Below are 16,351 nucleotides of genomic sequence, written 5' to 3'. Positions count from 1 at the left end.
AGAAAAAGCTCTGAACAAATCCAGACTCTTATGAAGCCAGAGTAGACGTTACTGTCCAAAACGCCGCACGGATCTTTCATCACCAAATAAAATGAAAAACTGCAGCATCTGTCATGAACATCTTTTCACAGTCAGGTGGTATTTCCACTAGAGTTCTACTTGTCACGGATCATTTATTATTTGCACATATTAACACGCATTTACACAATGACAATCGTCGATTAGACGTGGAAGATACAGGAAGAACAGTTTTTCTTTTTCTTTCTAAAAACAAATATGTGCCTGTTGTGAACAAGGTCCCCATGTGACCGCGTGTGTGGATGCGTCCCGTTCAGTGTGCGGAGGCCCTCAGAAGCGCACGCGCACTCTCCACGAGTAGTTTGTGAGGACTTTGTCTTTTTTCTTCACAACGCAGGTGTATGTGCCTTCGTTGATGGCGTTGGCTACGATGGTAATGTGGTCGTCTTTCAAGGAGAAATAGTTGGGGTGAGAGAACTCCAGCAGCTCCCCGTCCTTGTACCAGCTGAAACGGGAGTCACACGTTAGATGCTGCTCAGTGAAACCCACTGCGGTTAGTAGGACTGTGAGAAAGACAGAGATACTCACTATACTTTGCCTTTCTTCGATGCTATTTTCTTCCCGCAGCGAAAAGTGAGCTTCTTGCCCTCGATGACCAGCTTGTGTTTGGTCCTCGAGGGTGTCATGGTGGGAGCCTCGGTGGGGAAAGGAAATTCTGAAGAGGATTGGAAGGGAAACACTTAAAGCTGATGCTCCAATATGAGACAAACAAAGATCAGACCCTTTGTGATCTTAAAATGATCCTGACTGCAACAATTGTCTGAGAGCAATGAAGACAAAAAAAAAAAGATGATCCTACACCTGTGTATTTAATAGTCTGGAGGCGTTGCAACTTTCCCTCTCCGAAACTCTGATTATTGTGAACCTTTTGGATACAGACCTCATCGCGTCACTTAATGGGCTTTTCACAACCCCCTGAGCTGCCGGCGCCGCGGCTGTCCTATCAGTATAATCTCTCCCATCTGGTTTCTGACAAACACAAACACAACAAGCCTGCCATGTGATCAACTCAAAGTCTGCTTAAAAAACAGTTGCTCTCGTTAATGCCGCAAAAATCCAAATTGACCTTGTGTGTCTCTAACCCTCAAGCCACAGTCTGAAATTCCAGTGGTTTGGAGTCACTCAGGAATTTTCCACAGCCATACAACGTCTCCCAATCAACAATGAGGAACAGATTACAGCGAGCCAGGAATCGTATCCTCTTTGCCTCTCTCCACGCTGACCGTTGTTGCTGACAAAACTCCTCAAAAGCCACAACAATCTATGGGCTGCGATGGGTAAGAGGAGCCATTTCCTGTCGTGCAACAGGAGACCTGACCACCAGCGCGTCCCGCAGTAAACCTGAAGTGGCTTAGGCTGTCAGCCTGCAGGTGTGTTGTCAATACTTGGTGTGGAGACAACGATCAACCTGCACCTGCTCTGCTCTGTCAGTGTTCTGGGCTAAAACGCACATTTCCTCCCTGTGGACGTTGGTATTCTCCAGAACTACAGACAAACTCCTCCAGTGGCAAGTGTAATCTCACTTCAAATCTGATTCCTCAAAAACCCTATCGCCACTCTGCATGGCTGGACCTGTTGGCCCCCGTTGCTCCATTGGCAAATGGTTCACAGCAGCTCCTTGCACTGCTCAATTGAGAAAAAACTCTTTTCTTTTCTCCCCCCCAGCCCCCTGCATCTTACCGTAACAGAAATCACAGCTGGAGGGGCAGTGCTTCTGCATCAGCTTCCGCTTGCTGTTGCAATAGCCTTTCCGAGCCCAGGCCGGACAGATAAATAAGCGGTCCAAACATCCTGGAGGAGAAGGGCAGATGGAGCGCGTAGGAGGAGGATCAGACAAGTCGGCAGCAAAAGTATTAGGATCTCCGATCTACTTTTGGTTCCAATGAAAATTACTCATCTTGATACACGCTAATGATGACTCATGAGTAGTTTATACAACATTCATTAGAATCAGTCGTCAAAGACAAACTGTGGTCTACATTCTGTTCGATTGTAGCCAACATTTGGATCGGATTTTCAGAGGCTCTGTACAGCTGGTTCTTTTCAAGATGTAATTCTTCTCACACTGGGATCAGACCACACAATATCTTTAACATTTTGGAGATGTGTCAGATGAAGCCATCACTTAAATTATTGCCCTGAATAGGCTGAGAGACAATCATAGCTTGCCGTCTTTCATGACTTTCATGGCGTTCAGGTGATTGGGATGGTGGGGCCAAGCACCAACTTCAATGTTCTTCCTGACAGCACCAACAACTTTATTCCTCTTTTGCTTTGGCATGTTTCAGCCAAAATCACGGAACCTGTTGTCAAAGTTGCTGTGAGGCGTCTCAGTTGTCTTCCCTTGTGACACACAGCTCTTTTCGTCAGGTGATCAGGCCTATTATGTAGTCTGATCCCAGCATTAGAACTGGATTTGCGTCTTTAGGTCTTGAGGACATTTCCCAATCCTTTAAGAAGCCTTTATGGTTCACTTTCTGGGAGGAATTGCAAAATGTCTTCAAGACCCAATAAGTCCTTTTGCCTTCGACTTACTACTTCTAGACATCCTGTGTCCTGGATGACTGACAACGTCGTCAGATGCATTCACAATTGTCAAAGCCCAAAGAGAAGAGCTTTCCCATTTGTGTTCTGGTGGAAAAGTAAGAAGGATCGTCAACATACCGTAGAGACGGTGCAAACCCCACACTTCATCCTGTGTGATTAGCTTGCGCCCTGTCAGAGTTGCATTCAGGTGCATTATAGCCATCGGGTTCAAGGAATGCATGAGTCCCAGGACGTGGCCAATTTCATGAGTTGCCACATGGACGAGATCCGTCAGCCAAACCCCTGCAACATAGAAACCATTTGATTATTTTCACGAGCTGACCAGCATCCATCCGCTCGTGGGTTCAATATTTGCAGTTTCAACAAACATGCTAAAGACACATGCCTTTCTTCCAGCTAAAGCGCATGTTTCCCAGAATCCAGTATTCGTGGTCGTCAAAGTGGATCTCGCCAGTTGGCGGGAAGAATGCATGAGCCAATTCTCCTGTGATGCCGTCGAAACAATGGTGCAAGTAGGACTGCAGACAGTCGGTGTGGTTGACGGGGTAGAAGCCTGCCAAGACACAGAGAGAGAGAATGAGAGAGAGATACCTCAGAGCCGTGGAGGGAAACCCTCACTCCATTATTTCTGCTCTGTGTAGACAACAGCAAAAGGATGAATTAAAAAAGTGAAAGCTTTTTTTTCAGCCTTCACCTTGCAGGATGACAACCATTCCTCTCACTGTCCCTCACAATTCATGCAGGACCCTGGAGTTTGCACCCAAAGGGACAGATAAAGCATAATTTGGGCTGCTTTGCCATAGGCTGACATGTATGGAGGTTGTTTAGCGTTTCTTTTTTTCATTATGAATCATGCCGAATATAAGCTCAGTAATATAGTTGGGGCAGTTCGATCTAAGCAAAGTCATTTTTGTGTTGACAACGCGAAGAGAAAAAAAATTAACGACAGAGCAGAAGTCTGGAGCTCGGGGCCAAGGAACATCTGTTGGGGATTGAAGCAGCCACATGCAGAGTACCCACCGATCTTCATGTCTGCTTCTTGGTCAGCTGGCACCTCTCTGAAGCTGAACGGCGAGACGTCGCTCCACATGCCAAAAGCCTTGGCGATGCCTCGGCGTGTGTCGCTGGCATTTATCAAGTTTGTAGGGAAGGAGAGCAACCTGCTCAGAAACAACAGCGATATGTGGTTATTACTGGTCTCTACACACATTCTTCGACAGCATGCGGAATCTGCCAAAACACAATGGCTACTGTTCAGACAGAATTCCCACAAGCACTGCAAGTACAGCTCCATTACTTGATATTCTCTTATATCTCGGCTGGGCTTAGACTGATATGGATACTTTTAATTCAAATCAGTTGGTAACATCCACTGTCAATATGAAAAAGATGAAGTCACTGTTTTGCTCAAGCAGTTACATTAATGTTGTCTACTGTCCACTAGTTTGTTCACCAAAAGCCAGTGATCGCACCTCTCTAGTTAAACCCAATCTTCCTTGGATCAGATTTTTAGAGGTCTGCAAAGAACAAGGTGTCACTGGATCGTCTTCAAACAGATAGCTGATCCAAATGTGTAACCAAACAATTGCAATGTGGGTGCAAGGGTCCATATACTCCATTACTTTCCCCTCTGACAAACGCAAGCTAAGAGTTCAGTAAGTAACTTTTGTGAGTCCTACAACCTTCAATGGATGTCTTGACAAGCTCTTTATTTTGTGATAAATGATTTCATTAAGGTGCTGCTAACCCACACCGACAACAGTCCGAGTTAATTTGCTAATGCCTACTTTAACTAAAACAAAATATCTGTGCTTGTGTTTTCCTGCCAAACCCAACACCAACTCTCTCTTCTGCTTTTCACCTATGTGTGTCCTTTTTTCCCCTCATTTTCTACGACTGCACTTTGCTGTTGTGTTGAATAGAGGAAGAATTGCGCAAAGGAATACTTGTATGTTAGCTTAAACTTGTCCCATTTGAGCTGCTCCGGGGTGAGGGTGTAGCGCTTGTTCCTGGAGAGGTGAAGCACTTGTGACTGGGCCTCTTTGCGGATCCCGATGAGCAACACAGTGGTGTAAGCTTCTTCCTTAGACAAAGAAAAACCTTTAATTAATCACCTCGCACTGAAGGGAACTACATTTGCAATCTTGACAGATACAGCTGCGCTCAGTTGATGTTATTTCAGGGCCTTGCATCTGAATGTTACACGTCACATTTTTCATGAGAGGGCATTCCATCTCATGGAAACAGGAAGTGATCAGCAGCTAAAGTGCTTTCCAAACATAAAGAATGAGCCTTTTCACAGATAAGCTGTGTCTGATGTCTGATGTCCCTTTGGAGATGGACAACGTCTATTCCAAATCATCACACCTGAACTCTACAATATTTTTATAGTTCTGAAAGGCTGTCCATGTGTACTTTGCATTTTATTGCTTTCATTAATATTCTGTGACTGAAGCTGTAGTTTTCCTTGGCTGCGACATTCCATAATAGTGGTCACATCAGTTGATAAAATCTATCACTTTTCGAGGAAACAGGTTTAAGTAATGAATCCACTATCCAACACTTGAAGTGACTCTGACCCAAGGAGCCCATTCTGTGCTTCAGAGCAGAGCTTCCTGTCCTCACTGATACATTTAAGAGGGATTTAAGGGGACATGCATTAAAACTGAAAAACTGCTGAAGCTACATACCATTGCTCATATACCATGACATCTTGATTTATTTACAATGGGCCACTACATATTTTAACCATAACTATGTGCTTTGCAGACTGACAAGCGTAACCACTGTAAATCCAGAGTGAGATGTGAGGGGATCAAAAGGGCATGCCAACCACAAACGAGTTGCAATGAGAAGTGTAAAGGCCTCAATATGCTTCAAAATAACTTGTTGTTCGATTGTCTAACAGCGTCGGAAACTACCTTTCGGAATCTGAAGTTCTTTCAAAGCAGACGATCAAACAAAAATGCTCACTTTACACAGCGTTTGGCCAGGCGTATGGAGGTGTGAAAGTAGTCCGTTTCAAGCTTTGCTTCTTTTCCCTCACACAACTACTGCCATTAGGGACGTACTGGGACTGAAATTCTGGGACTTTAATAAGACACAGAGGCCTTTTATGTGAGCCTTCAGAGAGTGTGAGACAAACATTTTGGCAGTGATTGTGATACTATTGCAGTTTTTGTGGTATTAAGAGAATCTGAGGATGCTAAGGACCTTTCAAGACGCTTTAAGATGTCTCGCCAACACCTGCCTCATCAGTTCGTATAAGCACGTCACCACTGCACTGAATCAAAACAAGACCGGCCAGACAAGCCTAGGTGAGCTGGAGTGGAATCGGACCTCCCGATGCCCAGGCCGCCCCTGACTGCCATCGCTTTCAATGAACAACCGTGTGCAACACTGACAGTTGGATGTGGGGTTGTCAAATGTCCCCATTTGTGCGATTCATCACGTCTCACTTGTCTTCATGACAGCTGTGAACGTGGTCAGACGACACCTAATAATATCTGGTTCGTTTAAAGCATACCGAGGCCTTTATGGTGTATACGATCATACCATATTATGATTAATACTGTAATGGACTAAGTGCCACGTTATAAGTGTTATTGTGTTTACAGGAAGAAGTTCCTGTAAAGGCCTAATGCCCTCTGAACCTGTAAAACCTGTCAATCATCCTAGCTACCTATGGGGTGGGTGGCACAGATGAGCGTACCTGGGATTGGCAGAGAGAGTGAGGTGGGATGTTGTTTGTGCTGCTAGCCGGGAGAGAGTTTGTTTAGGGAGCAGAGGGTTAAGATGTTTGAGAATGTTTAACGGTTTGACTGTTGTTTTGGCGTAGGCTACGGCCCACAGTAGCCTGTGTACTGTCCTGTCCGCTAATAAAACACACAACAAGTAAGATAACGTTTCATAGCTTTCCTTACCAAGGGTCGCTACAATACACTAGGAGGAAAATCATCGCAGTGGCATTAAATGAGCAAGAAAAACATAATTCTGCTCCACAAAATCATACAAATTTTGGTGACTTTATTTCAATCTGTCATAATTTGACTGCTTCAGAACCCAAGCATAATTCATACGTGTAGCAAGGAAAATCAGCCTTTGATCACAACCTGCAGACCTATGCAACAAACGCTCCAGTGCATGTTTTCTTACTTGGGAAAAGTACTAAAGATGGAGAGCAAAAATATCCCAAACACTCCCTTCACTTTCTATTCTACTCCGTATGCTCTGGTTCCTGTTCCTGCTTCGCTCAGTCAAGACAAATGGAAGCAGTACTTCCTTCATTTCCTGACCAAAATACTGGGGGCAGGCAGTCTGGCAGACTGTCCCACACTGCTGCTGAACTTGATGGCCTCTCTTGCTCTCACGTTAAATATGATGTTTCTGTATTGCATTATACGTACTGGTCATTGTTTTAAACAACAGTTGCTTTCCTGACCTTACGTAACACACCGGAGGCTTGTGTCCTGTGATTTATGAAGTGTTTAATGTAGCGATGGCAGTGTAGTTTTTTCAGTGTCGCGTCTTGTTATTTTCACTGCAAATCTAATGTCAGACTTTGGCACAAATATAAATGAACCATAAACCACGAGGGCCGAAACAAACGTTCTAGACTAAACCTTGAAGCCAGCGGTGAGCACAGACTCTGAAAAAAAATATCTGAGAACGGATCCCAGAGGATCCTGGGGGGAGAGTCTGGAAGAGTTTAACTTCAGTCCATGAGACTGTTAAAACAGGGATTATGATTTGCATCCTTAGTTTCAGAGAAACAAAGATTTCTATTTCTATTTTCTGTTCATAATTCAACAAATTAAATTGTTCTGAATTTGTAACAGACTGCAGGTATACAAAAATTGATTGTCAACATTGATAGAAAACAGTGTTAATTAATAGGATATAGAAATATAGAAAAATATTGTGTGTTTTCATGCATCTCTGATATATCTGTAGATTGTAAATAATAGAAATAGTGTATTGTATTTCAGTATATATAAAATAAAACACTTCCAAATGCTCTTTGACTGCATTTTGACCTAACTTTATGAGCGATCAATTTAGACTCTCATAACTATTTAATTTATGCTGTAATTCATTCTGGTAGAAGCTAGGCAGTTATGTAATCCTCAGCAGCAGTCTTCTTGATTGACACATTATGAGAGTGTGTGGCAAAGGAAATGACATAAAGCGATCCATCAGGCTCTGTATCACAGTGGGTGGGAGGCAGTCTGCAGGAACACATTTAGCCAATTGACTGAAGATTTTACTGTACATGGATCCATGCCATTGCCTAATCTAATTATGGGTTTCATCCAACGTCTGTGCCTTTATAACCGAACATTAATTGGATCTGAAATGCACTGCCATGGGCTGTAACTGAGGGATTTCACCCGATGATGTCCAACTAATTATACGTTTTAAGACACTGCATAACTGATTGAAATTACATGGACAGTTGTTATGCAGAACTTCTGCATAAGAACAATGAAAGAAAATAGTGTGAATGATGCGGGTACTTTGAAAAATCGTTGAATTTGTTCTCGGACCTCATCCTGATACCCGTCGTTATCTGCTGAAGACCTGAATATTTTAATTTTATTTTACTCACTGTCAAATGTACACAATCTCTAAGTATTTTTGGTGAAATCGGGTTATCCACCAAGTAGCACTTTATTTTATTATAATTGGTTCACACCTGGGCTACTACTGTATTGTTGCAAGACAGTGAGTACGTGTTGAATCATTGAGGCTACGAGTTAGCCTATACTGTTTAAAATACCTTCTTCCTCGTGTAATAACAATACTCTACATGCCGAATTAAATAGTGGCTTTTAATAATTTAAAATATAAGGTCAAGCAACACCTTTCTTGTATAGCTTCACAGAAACTTGGGGCAAATGTTAAGTCACAGAATTTCGAATGGAGTTTTGTGTTGCGTTTTTAAAAAAAATATTAAGGACACAATTTACTTATATCATTTGATAATGACAAACTAGAAAATATATTGGACCTCACAGTTGCAGTTACAGTTATTACATATCATGAAGTGGTCACAGCATACCTCTAACCTCCAGGAGGGAAACGCTGTGGTTTGTTGCATCCCTGCGACCAGAATACTGAGAAGCGCAGCAGCCAGCAGAGGAGCGAAGCTCCGTTCGCCTCTTCGCAAACTTCTGGGAGTCTGACAGCACGCCATGGCTGCTATATCACACCTCCAGGGGGAACAAACAAATAATCCCTTAGAGAAGACTACGCAGGTTTATCATCTATGCCCGCGAACATTACTCCTTGGCCATTGCCAGTCCGGCAGTGTGTTGTTACTACGTGGGTAGCTTCTGGTGCTGTGTGCGGCAGCGCAGTTAAACCTGCGGACCGGGTAGTAAAATCGGTGCAGACTGCATCTGGTCGGCTCTCTTCCGCGCAGTGCGTTTGCCAGAGCTCTGGTTTCATATTACTGTAGATGGGGCATTGGGTCAGCGTCGAGACGATCTAATGAAAACCAAACGCGCTCTGCCCATCAAACCACTCGTTGGAGCTCTGTGGATTCAGAATCAGATGGCTTATTTGAACAAGATTGTCTGACATTTATGTAATGCTGCTGAATGGAAAAATAGAGTTGAGGCTTCTCCTTATCCCAATTGTTATCATGCACAGACACTTCCAGGGCAGACAGGGTAGAACAACTTGAGCTTCCCTTTTTAATCCCATGATTAAGAATACAAAATCAAATCAGAACTCTGGGGTCTAACACTGGTGCTTACAATTATAGTGGTTGTGCATGTTGACTCATTGGCGTGGTTTATGGGACACGTAAGCGGAATAGATACGTCTTTGACAATATTACTTCCACCTGTGCCTTTCCTACATGTGGCGAGTCAAAATTTCAGCGACCCTCAATTTCAGCAGAAATAGTGAAGAGGTGTTTGTTAACATGTTTTAAAGCCAATTGCCAATTGCAGTCTTTGTTCTAAAACCCATCTACATGTAAGCTTCAGCGACTCTGCATTTGTTTAAACTCTGTGAACACAATATTGTAACTCATGGTTAAACATAATATACCTCTTCTATCACAGGGTTTTTTCCCCAGCAAATTATTGTGAACACAGTGCATGTGCAGCTGCCCTTACCAATTATGTACTTTAATTAAAAAAAATGTTTTTGATTCTGTACAAATTACAGCAAGTCCTTATTCTTAATAATCTGCGGAATAACCTTTCTAATTAATTTATGTTTAGTATTTAACTCTTCTCTATAAACTAAATATAAATATATACATTTTGTATTTGTAATTTTTTGTAGGAATAAAATGCTAGTCGGAACCATTGTATGAGAAGCTGTTTCTTCGACCGCTGTGCGCAGTTGCACTCCTAGCGGAGGAAATGGCGGCTATCAGGTGTAGAACGGTTTACAGTTGTCAACCAGTCAAGTACCTTCGAAGTTGACGCGTTAGACATGTAACTGTCTCTCCCCGTATCAGGCTCAGTGGGCACAGAAATATGTTTGAAAGTGGAGAGAAAGCCAGTTTGTGTCGGACGGTGAAGACATAACAGGTGAGAGCCGCTGTCAGACATTTCCTCCCCTCTGTCCCTGCAGAGAGATATTAGCTCCGTGGCTAGCCGGTTAGCTTTAATCCCATAATCTCAGGAGTTCGCCTGAGGTTGTTTGCCCCTCCCGGACACGGTGCCTTTATCGAGGAGGCAAGCGTGTTTAAGAGTAACAAAGTCTCCTTCTGAGTGTGGGTGGTATTAAACGAAATGCCACGTGTGTTGGCAAGCTAAACAATTAGCCACTGGCTTCGAAAACACCCACTTTACTTTGAAGTCGAAGTGGCACGACCGTTAACGTTACTGTAACGTGACTCATTACACAGCAACTAGCTAATACCAGATTTACCCCCCCCCCCCAAAATATGGGAAAAGTCTTAAATTGTTGGATAATGTAAAAGTGAATGCTTCATTAAACTTGATGCAAATATAAATTATACTGTGATCTGTAAGGAAGGCAACATTAAACTGCCAACGTATGGAAAAGGAGTTAGGTGTGGCGCAATACCGTGATTGCAACTTTAGTGTGGGAAATTTAGACTTCATGCAACCCTATTATAATTTAACAAATCAATGTATTTGTTTACTTCAGAATGATCTAGAGTGATACATTAAAATAGAACATTATAGTGTGTGTATATATATATATATATATATATATATACATATATATATATATATATGTATATATATATATGTATACATATATATATATACATATATATATATATATATATATATATATGTATATATGTATATATGTATATATATATATGTATATATATATATACAATTAGTCCATAGTGTCTTGACTTAAATATCAGGAAATATCTTTACAATCTTACCAATTGATATGCCAACCTACAATAATAATTGACGTTTGTGCTTACACAGTGCTGCTACACATTTCTTTAGACCTCAGAGTTCTGAAATGTGTTTTTTAATAGAACCGGTACAACCTATCTACCATGGCACTTGTAACTTTGTCTATGTTTCCACTGCTACAGGAACCCCAGACTCTTGACATTTGGAAACATTTCTGGTACAGCCCGACCCCATTTTGCAGAAGAATGGCCAAAGAGCAGAAACAAAGCATGGCGGAAACTTTTGTACTGGCTGGATCAAATGGTCACAATGGCCAAGAATGGCAGACTGGCCTGAGTAACGTGGCCCATCATCCTCCAGGCACTGACCACATGTCGAGGATGGCCCGCGTCGCTTCGGACGTGAGGCACAAGTGTGCGGCCTACGTGCTCGCACTGAGGCCGTGGAGCTTCAGCGCCTCGCTCACGCCGGTGGCCCTCGGCAGCGCCTTGGCGTACAAACTGGGGGGCTCTGTGGACTTGGTCATCCTGATGGTGTGCGCGGTGACTGTCCTGGTGGTCCACGGGGCAGGAAACCTTGTGAACACCTACTATGACTTCTCCAAAGGGATTGACCACAAGAAGAGTGATGACAGGACTCTAGTGGATGAAATCTTGGCACCGCAGGACATCGTTATGTTTGGAGCACTGTTGTATTCTTTGGGGTGCTTGTGTGCCACTCTGCTCTACTTCCTGTCTACGCTTAGACTGGAGCACCTAGCCCTCATTTACTTCGGGGGACTGTCCAGCTCTTTTTTATACACTGGAGGTGAGTGAAATATCACACACACACACACACACACACACACACACACACACACACACACACACACACACACACACACACACACACACACACTCTCTCTCTCTCTCTTTATGTTTAGGCAATATTTGACTTTAGTGGCTCCAGCTGCCAGCAAAAGGTTTGTGTTTGTAAAATAGGAACTTGCGTATGATACTGGGAAAGTGTTTTTTACAAAAGGGCAGAAAAACAAACTCTGTCTTATTTAGCCATGCAAATAGTTTGGCTTTAGTAATGGTAAAACCTGTTTCTTTACACCTGAGTGAATTCAATAATTGACAAAAGAAAAGTTCTGAGTATTTCCTCTTTTTATTAAGAAATTGGTGCAAAAGGAACATATCGGTTTCAAGTAAAGTTATAGAGAAAAAAACATTTCCAGCTATACACTAACTATGTTAATGTGCATGCACGCAAATAAAGAGTGATCAGATATATAGACAGATTGATTTAACTACACTGGGGTATATCACTTGATATGTGATTTTATCAGGATATGATAACATTGAAAGACTATATTATCATATTGAATTATCTCCGTGCCCTATGATTGAGAAAATGTCATATAAGTGTTTGTCAGCATCAGCTGTTCCCTTCATGTTTAATCACCAACCATACCTTCACCTGAATTTTGGGTGAACTGGCCCTTTTAAGGCAATTGGTGTATTTTTCAAACATTACACCGATGTGTTACATTTCTTCATGAAGCAGAGTGAATTTCTGAATGACTGTTGCTTTCGCACTCTCTAAACTGGAGATGTGAACAACTATGCACAACGTCTATCACTGTCATTTAGCAAAGCACTGTGGCTCTGGAGGGGCGTTGTCAAGTCTGAGTAAATAACCCTGATTATGTAATCTGGGTTATCTCGGTTTGGGCTTTGAGACTACAAATATAACCTAGGGGGGTGTGGAGTTTGACAGACTGCATTTACCAAGCAGAATGAAAAGATATTTGATGCATTATGGTGGAAAGGATTTAGTGTTAAAAAAAATAAATATATTCATACTAAGGACTACAAGTAAGGGTAGCACAGTCTCTGCAGCATTGATTTTGATCACTTTTTAAACTACATTGCTTGCATACTCCTGTTAATTACACACACAGCACCTTTTAAAGACTATATTCATAGAAGTCGAGATAACTTTCACTAATATTTGTTTGCACTAGTGTAGTGAGTTTGCCTGTGAAGCTCTGTACAACACAAGTTTTAATTCGTACCAGACACTACAGTTGACTTCCCTTATTTGCACATATGGAACCAGAGAGTATGAATAAAACGGTGAAAACAGACACTGAAGCTCTGTACTTTGTCGAACAATCACTAATGCAAAGATTAAACGTGGCCCTCTGTGAACTGTGTTTCCCCCAGGCATCGGCCTCAAGTACGTGGCCCTGGGAGACGTGGTGATCCTCATCACCTTCGGCCCGCTGGCGGTCATGTTTTCTCACGCGGTGCAGGTCGGCTATCTGTCGGTGCTGCCGCTGGTGTACGCCGTGCCGCTGGCCCTCAACACGGAGGCCATCCTCCACAGCAACAACACCAGAGACATGGACTCTGACAAGCAGGCGGGCATCGTCACCCTGGCCATCCTGATAGGCCCCACGCTGTCCTACGTCCTCTACAACCTGCTGCTATTCGTCCCCTATGTGCTCTTCTGCATCCTCGCCACCCGGTACACCATCAGCATGGCGCTGCCTCTGCTCACGCTGCCCATGGCCTTCCCTTTGGAGAAGCAGTTCCGCAGCCGATGCTACGCCAAGATCCCCCAGCAGACGGCCAAGCTCAACCTCCTCATGGGACTTTTCTACGTGTTCGGGATCATTCTGGCCCCCCCTGGAAGCTTGCCGTCACTGTGATTAATAGGATTTGAGAATTCATCATTTTCTTGTTTTAATGCAGAATAGTTTATGTACCTCTTTGTCATATTTATATGTTAAACAGAGATTTAGTTTAGGTCCACCTCTGTGTCACTAACGGCATACTCCGGGGTATTTTTTCAGTATTAAGCCTGCTGTAATGTTTTGATATGTTTGTGTCATTTTGTAGAGATAGGCAACATTTTCATCAGATAATAAACCTACAGTTGCCATATTTGTTGTTTCCCAAGACACAACATTGATACATGAAAACATTATTAAACCCCTATTCTGATATTCTCAACGTTGTGCTCTGCACGGCACATGCTCTTAAATTGTTTGTTTTTTTTTCCTTTGGAGAGCCAAATAGTATTTCATTTGATTGTGTTCATTTTGGATCATAGTTCGCTTTGAGTGCAGTTTGATAAGTATTGGTTTAATGACAAATTAATGAATAGGATTCAAATATTCAAGGTATTCTTTTTTGTTTACATGGTAAGAAGATAGAAGTAAACAGATTTCAAAATATGGAAAAAACATTGACGGAGGTTTCATATGTGATGCAACAACGTACTTAAAGAGATAAAGCAGCACCTCATCTCCATTCAGAATGTGGCAATTAAATGGCTGTTGGATGGATTATAAATTACAAAGTAGAAAATAAGTGTTGTTGAACCAAAAGTATCAAACAACCACACTTGGAGACCATAGTGTGTGTTCGTAGTGATACAAAGTTTGACAATTTGTCAGCAGCAGGTTACAAACTACTGTCAGGGTTTCTACATGAAAAGTTCTACATTATTATTTCCTTTGTGTCTGCGCCTGAAACGACAACTTATATTGACACTTCCTGGTAGCAGACACAATATTTAATCAAAGAGACAAATATTAAATGCCACAGGAATATGATTTTATTTTCTTTGTGACACAATCCCTGTGACTTGACCGGTAACATGAGGGTCTCTTTTAAATCAGACATACTGTATACTTGTTTCATTTGATACGAACATAACTCAAGTGATTGAATAGAATACAGAGGAAGTAGCCCATAACGAGTACATTACTTAATTGGAAACAAAAATAAAGTCACAATCTGCATCTAAAAAGGATACATTTACAAAACGCTCTGGATTTGTAAAGCATGGTATTTGTCAGCAGGGGGCAGTATTGGACAACATTAAGCCAACATCCACACAAACCTTCAGAAGCTCTGTGTACATTCTGTTAAATGGCTTATTTGTGGGGTCAGAACTATTAGTTCAACTGGTAGGTCTAAATATTTGTACATTCTGTGTCATTTGTATTCATTTTATCAGGCTATATACCACAATTGGGGCACAACTTTTCATTAGACCATTTAATTTGTTTTTAACCTGTATTTTCTTTTTTTTTTGTTACTCTCCTATGACTGCTTTTAGAAAACGTGCTCCCATTAGTCACAGTGTTTGAATACATTTAAACCCAAAACACTTCCATGGGGTGTCATTGAGAGGCTCACCCCGAGCTTCATTTTAATAACCAACTGCTCCTCACTGCATCGTGTGGGTTGTCTGTGGCTGCTCAAGTTTCCAGCAAGCCCCAGGACACCTGGGGGAAATGAAGTGGAAATTAGGAATGGCCTGTCCCATGTTGTTATTATTGTAAATAGTTCATTAAAATTGTAATGAACAAGTTCACGTCAGCCTTTGTCTGTGTTTCAGAATATGAATATAAAATTAATATGATCATATTCACCCTCATCTATGGTCATGTGGACTGGGTCATGACCGAAAGAATTAGATCACGGGTACAAGCGGACGAAATGGGTTTCCTCAGGAGGGTGGCTGGCATCTCCCTTAGAGATAGGGTGTGAAATTCGGTCATCCGTGAGGGACTCGGAGTAGAGTCGCTGCTCCTTTGCGTGGAAAGGAGCCAGTTGAGGTGGTTCGGGCATCTGGTAAGGATGCCACCTGGGCGCCTCACTAGAGAGGTGTTCCAGGCACGACCAGCTGGGAGGAGACCCCGAGGGAGGCCCAGGACCAGGTGGAGGGATTATATCTCCAAACTGGCCTGGGAGCGCCTCGGGATCCCCCAGTCAGAGCTGGCTGATGTGACCCGGGAAAGGGAAGTTTGGGGTCCCCTGCTGGAGCTGTTGCCCCCGCGACCCGATCCCGGATAAGCGGTTGAAGATGAGATGAGATGAGATGATCATATTGGAGTTCATTTAACATGATGATAAATGAGATAGAGAAGGATTTATATCAGGTCTGAGGCATGAGTCAATTATATGTCCGACTGTCCTCAGGGCCACCAGAGGCCAGACAAAGACCTAATTATAAGTGATGATTGGGCAATTGTGGAAATGTTTGCGCTTTTGTTCGATTTCACTTCATTGTTGGAATGCTGATTCAGCATTCCAAGTATTATTCTTCAAATCTTTATTGTTGGAATGCTGATTCAGCACTCCAACAATGACTCCTCAATTTTCACTCTTCATGCATAATGTTTGGATGGAAACATAGCTAATTTTGTCCTTGTCGCAGACATATGACTGTGGAATCCCACAGATTAACAAATTTGGCACAAAAGCCTTTAATTGAGAGGAAAACCAACTTTCTGCTCCATAGAGCGCAATGTTAAAACGTACTTCAAAAAAGTCTTGCACAGACAACCGTACCTC

At 42.5% G+C, this 16,351-nt stretch overlaps 2 protein-coding genes across 3 annotated transcripts; one reads left to right on the top strand and one right to left on the bottom strand.

Moving 5' to 3' along the window:
• Positions 1-153: 153 nt before the first annotated feature.
• mmp23ba (matrix metallopeptidase 23ba) lies at positions 154-9,052 on the bottom strand. 2 transcript variants are annotated; one of them, XM_068733726.1, is made up of 8 exons: positions 8,687-9,052; positions 4,572-4,708; positions 3,646-3,785; positions 3,011-3,178; positions 2,743-2,907; positions 1,759-1,869; positions 607-733; positions 154-523 (listed from the first exon to the last, which is right to left on the bottom strand). In XM_068733726.1, the coding sequence occupies exons 1-8, from the start codon at positions 8,819-8,821 to the stop codon at positions 349-351; spliced, it is 1,158 nt and encodes a 385-aa protein (XP_068589827.1). In that variant the 5' UTR covers positions 8,822-9,052; the 3' UTR covers positions 154-348. The 2 variants fall into 2 exon arrangements, with proteins under 2 accessions (XP_068589827.1, XP_068589828.1); XM_068733727.1 differs by having other exon boundaries at positions 3,646-4,704; positions 8,687-8,778.
• Positions 9,053-9,988: 936 nt separating this feature from the next.
• On the top strand, positions 9,989-15,368 carry ubiad1 (UbiA prenyltransferase domain containing 1). The gene is made up of 3 exons (XM_068733680.1): positions 9,989-10,175; positions 11,177-11,801; positions 13,205-15,368. Exons 2-3 carry the CDS (start codon positions 11,240-11,242, stop codon positions 13,690-13,692), a joined length of 1,050 nt encoding a protein of 349 aa, XP_068589781.1. The 5' UTR covers positions 9,989-10,175; positions 11,177-11,239; the 3' UTR covers positions 13,693-15,368.
• The last annotated feature ends 983 nt before the right edge of the window (positions 15,369-16,351 follow it).

The sequence above is a fragment of the Cebidichthys violaceus genome, unplaced genomic scaffold (genome assembly GCF_023349555.1).
Source record: "Cebidichthys violaceus isolate CVI_PGR_0920_01 unplaced genomic scaffold, fCebVio1.0.p SCAF_6, whole genome shotgun sequence".
Classification (NCBI taxonomy): domain Eukaryota; kingdom Metazoa; phylum Chordata; class Actinopteri; order Perciformes; family Stichaeidae; genus Cebidichthys; species Cebidichthys violaceus.
The sequence above is the reverse complement of the archived record's forward strand: the minus strand, read 5'-3'. Positions and strand labels throughout refer to the sequence as shown.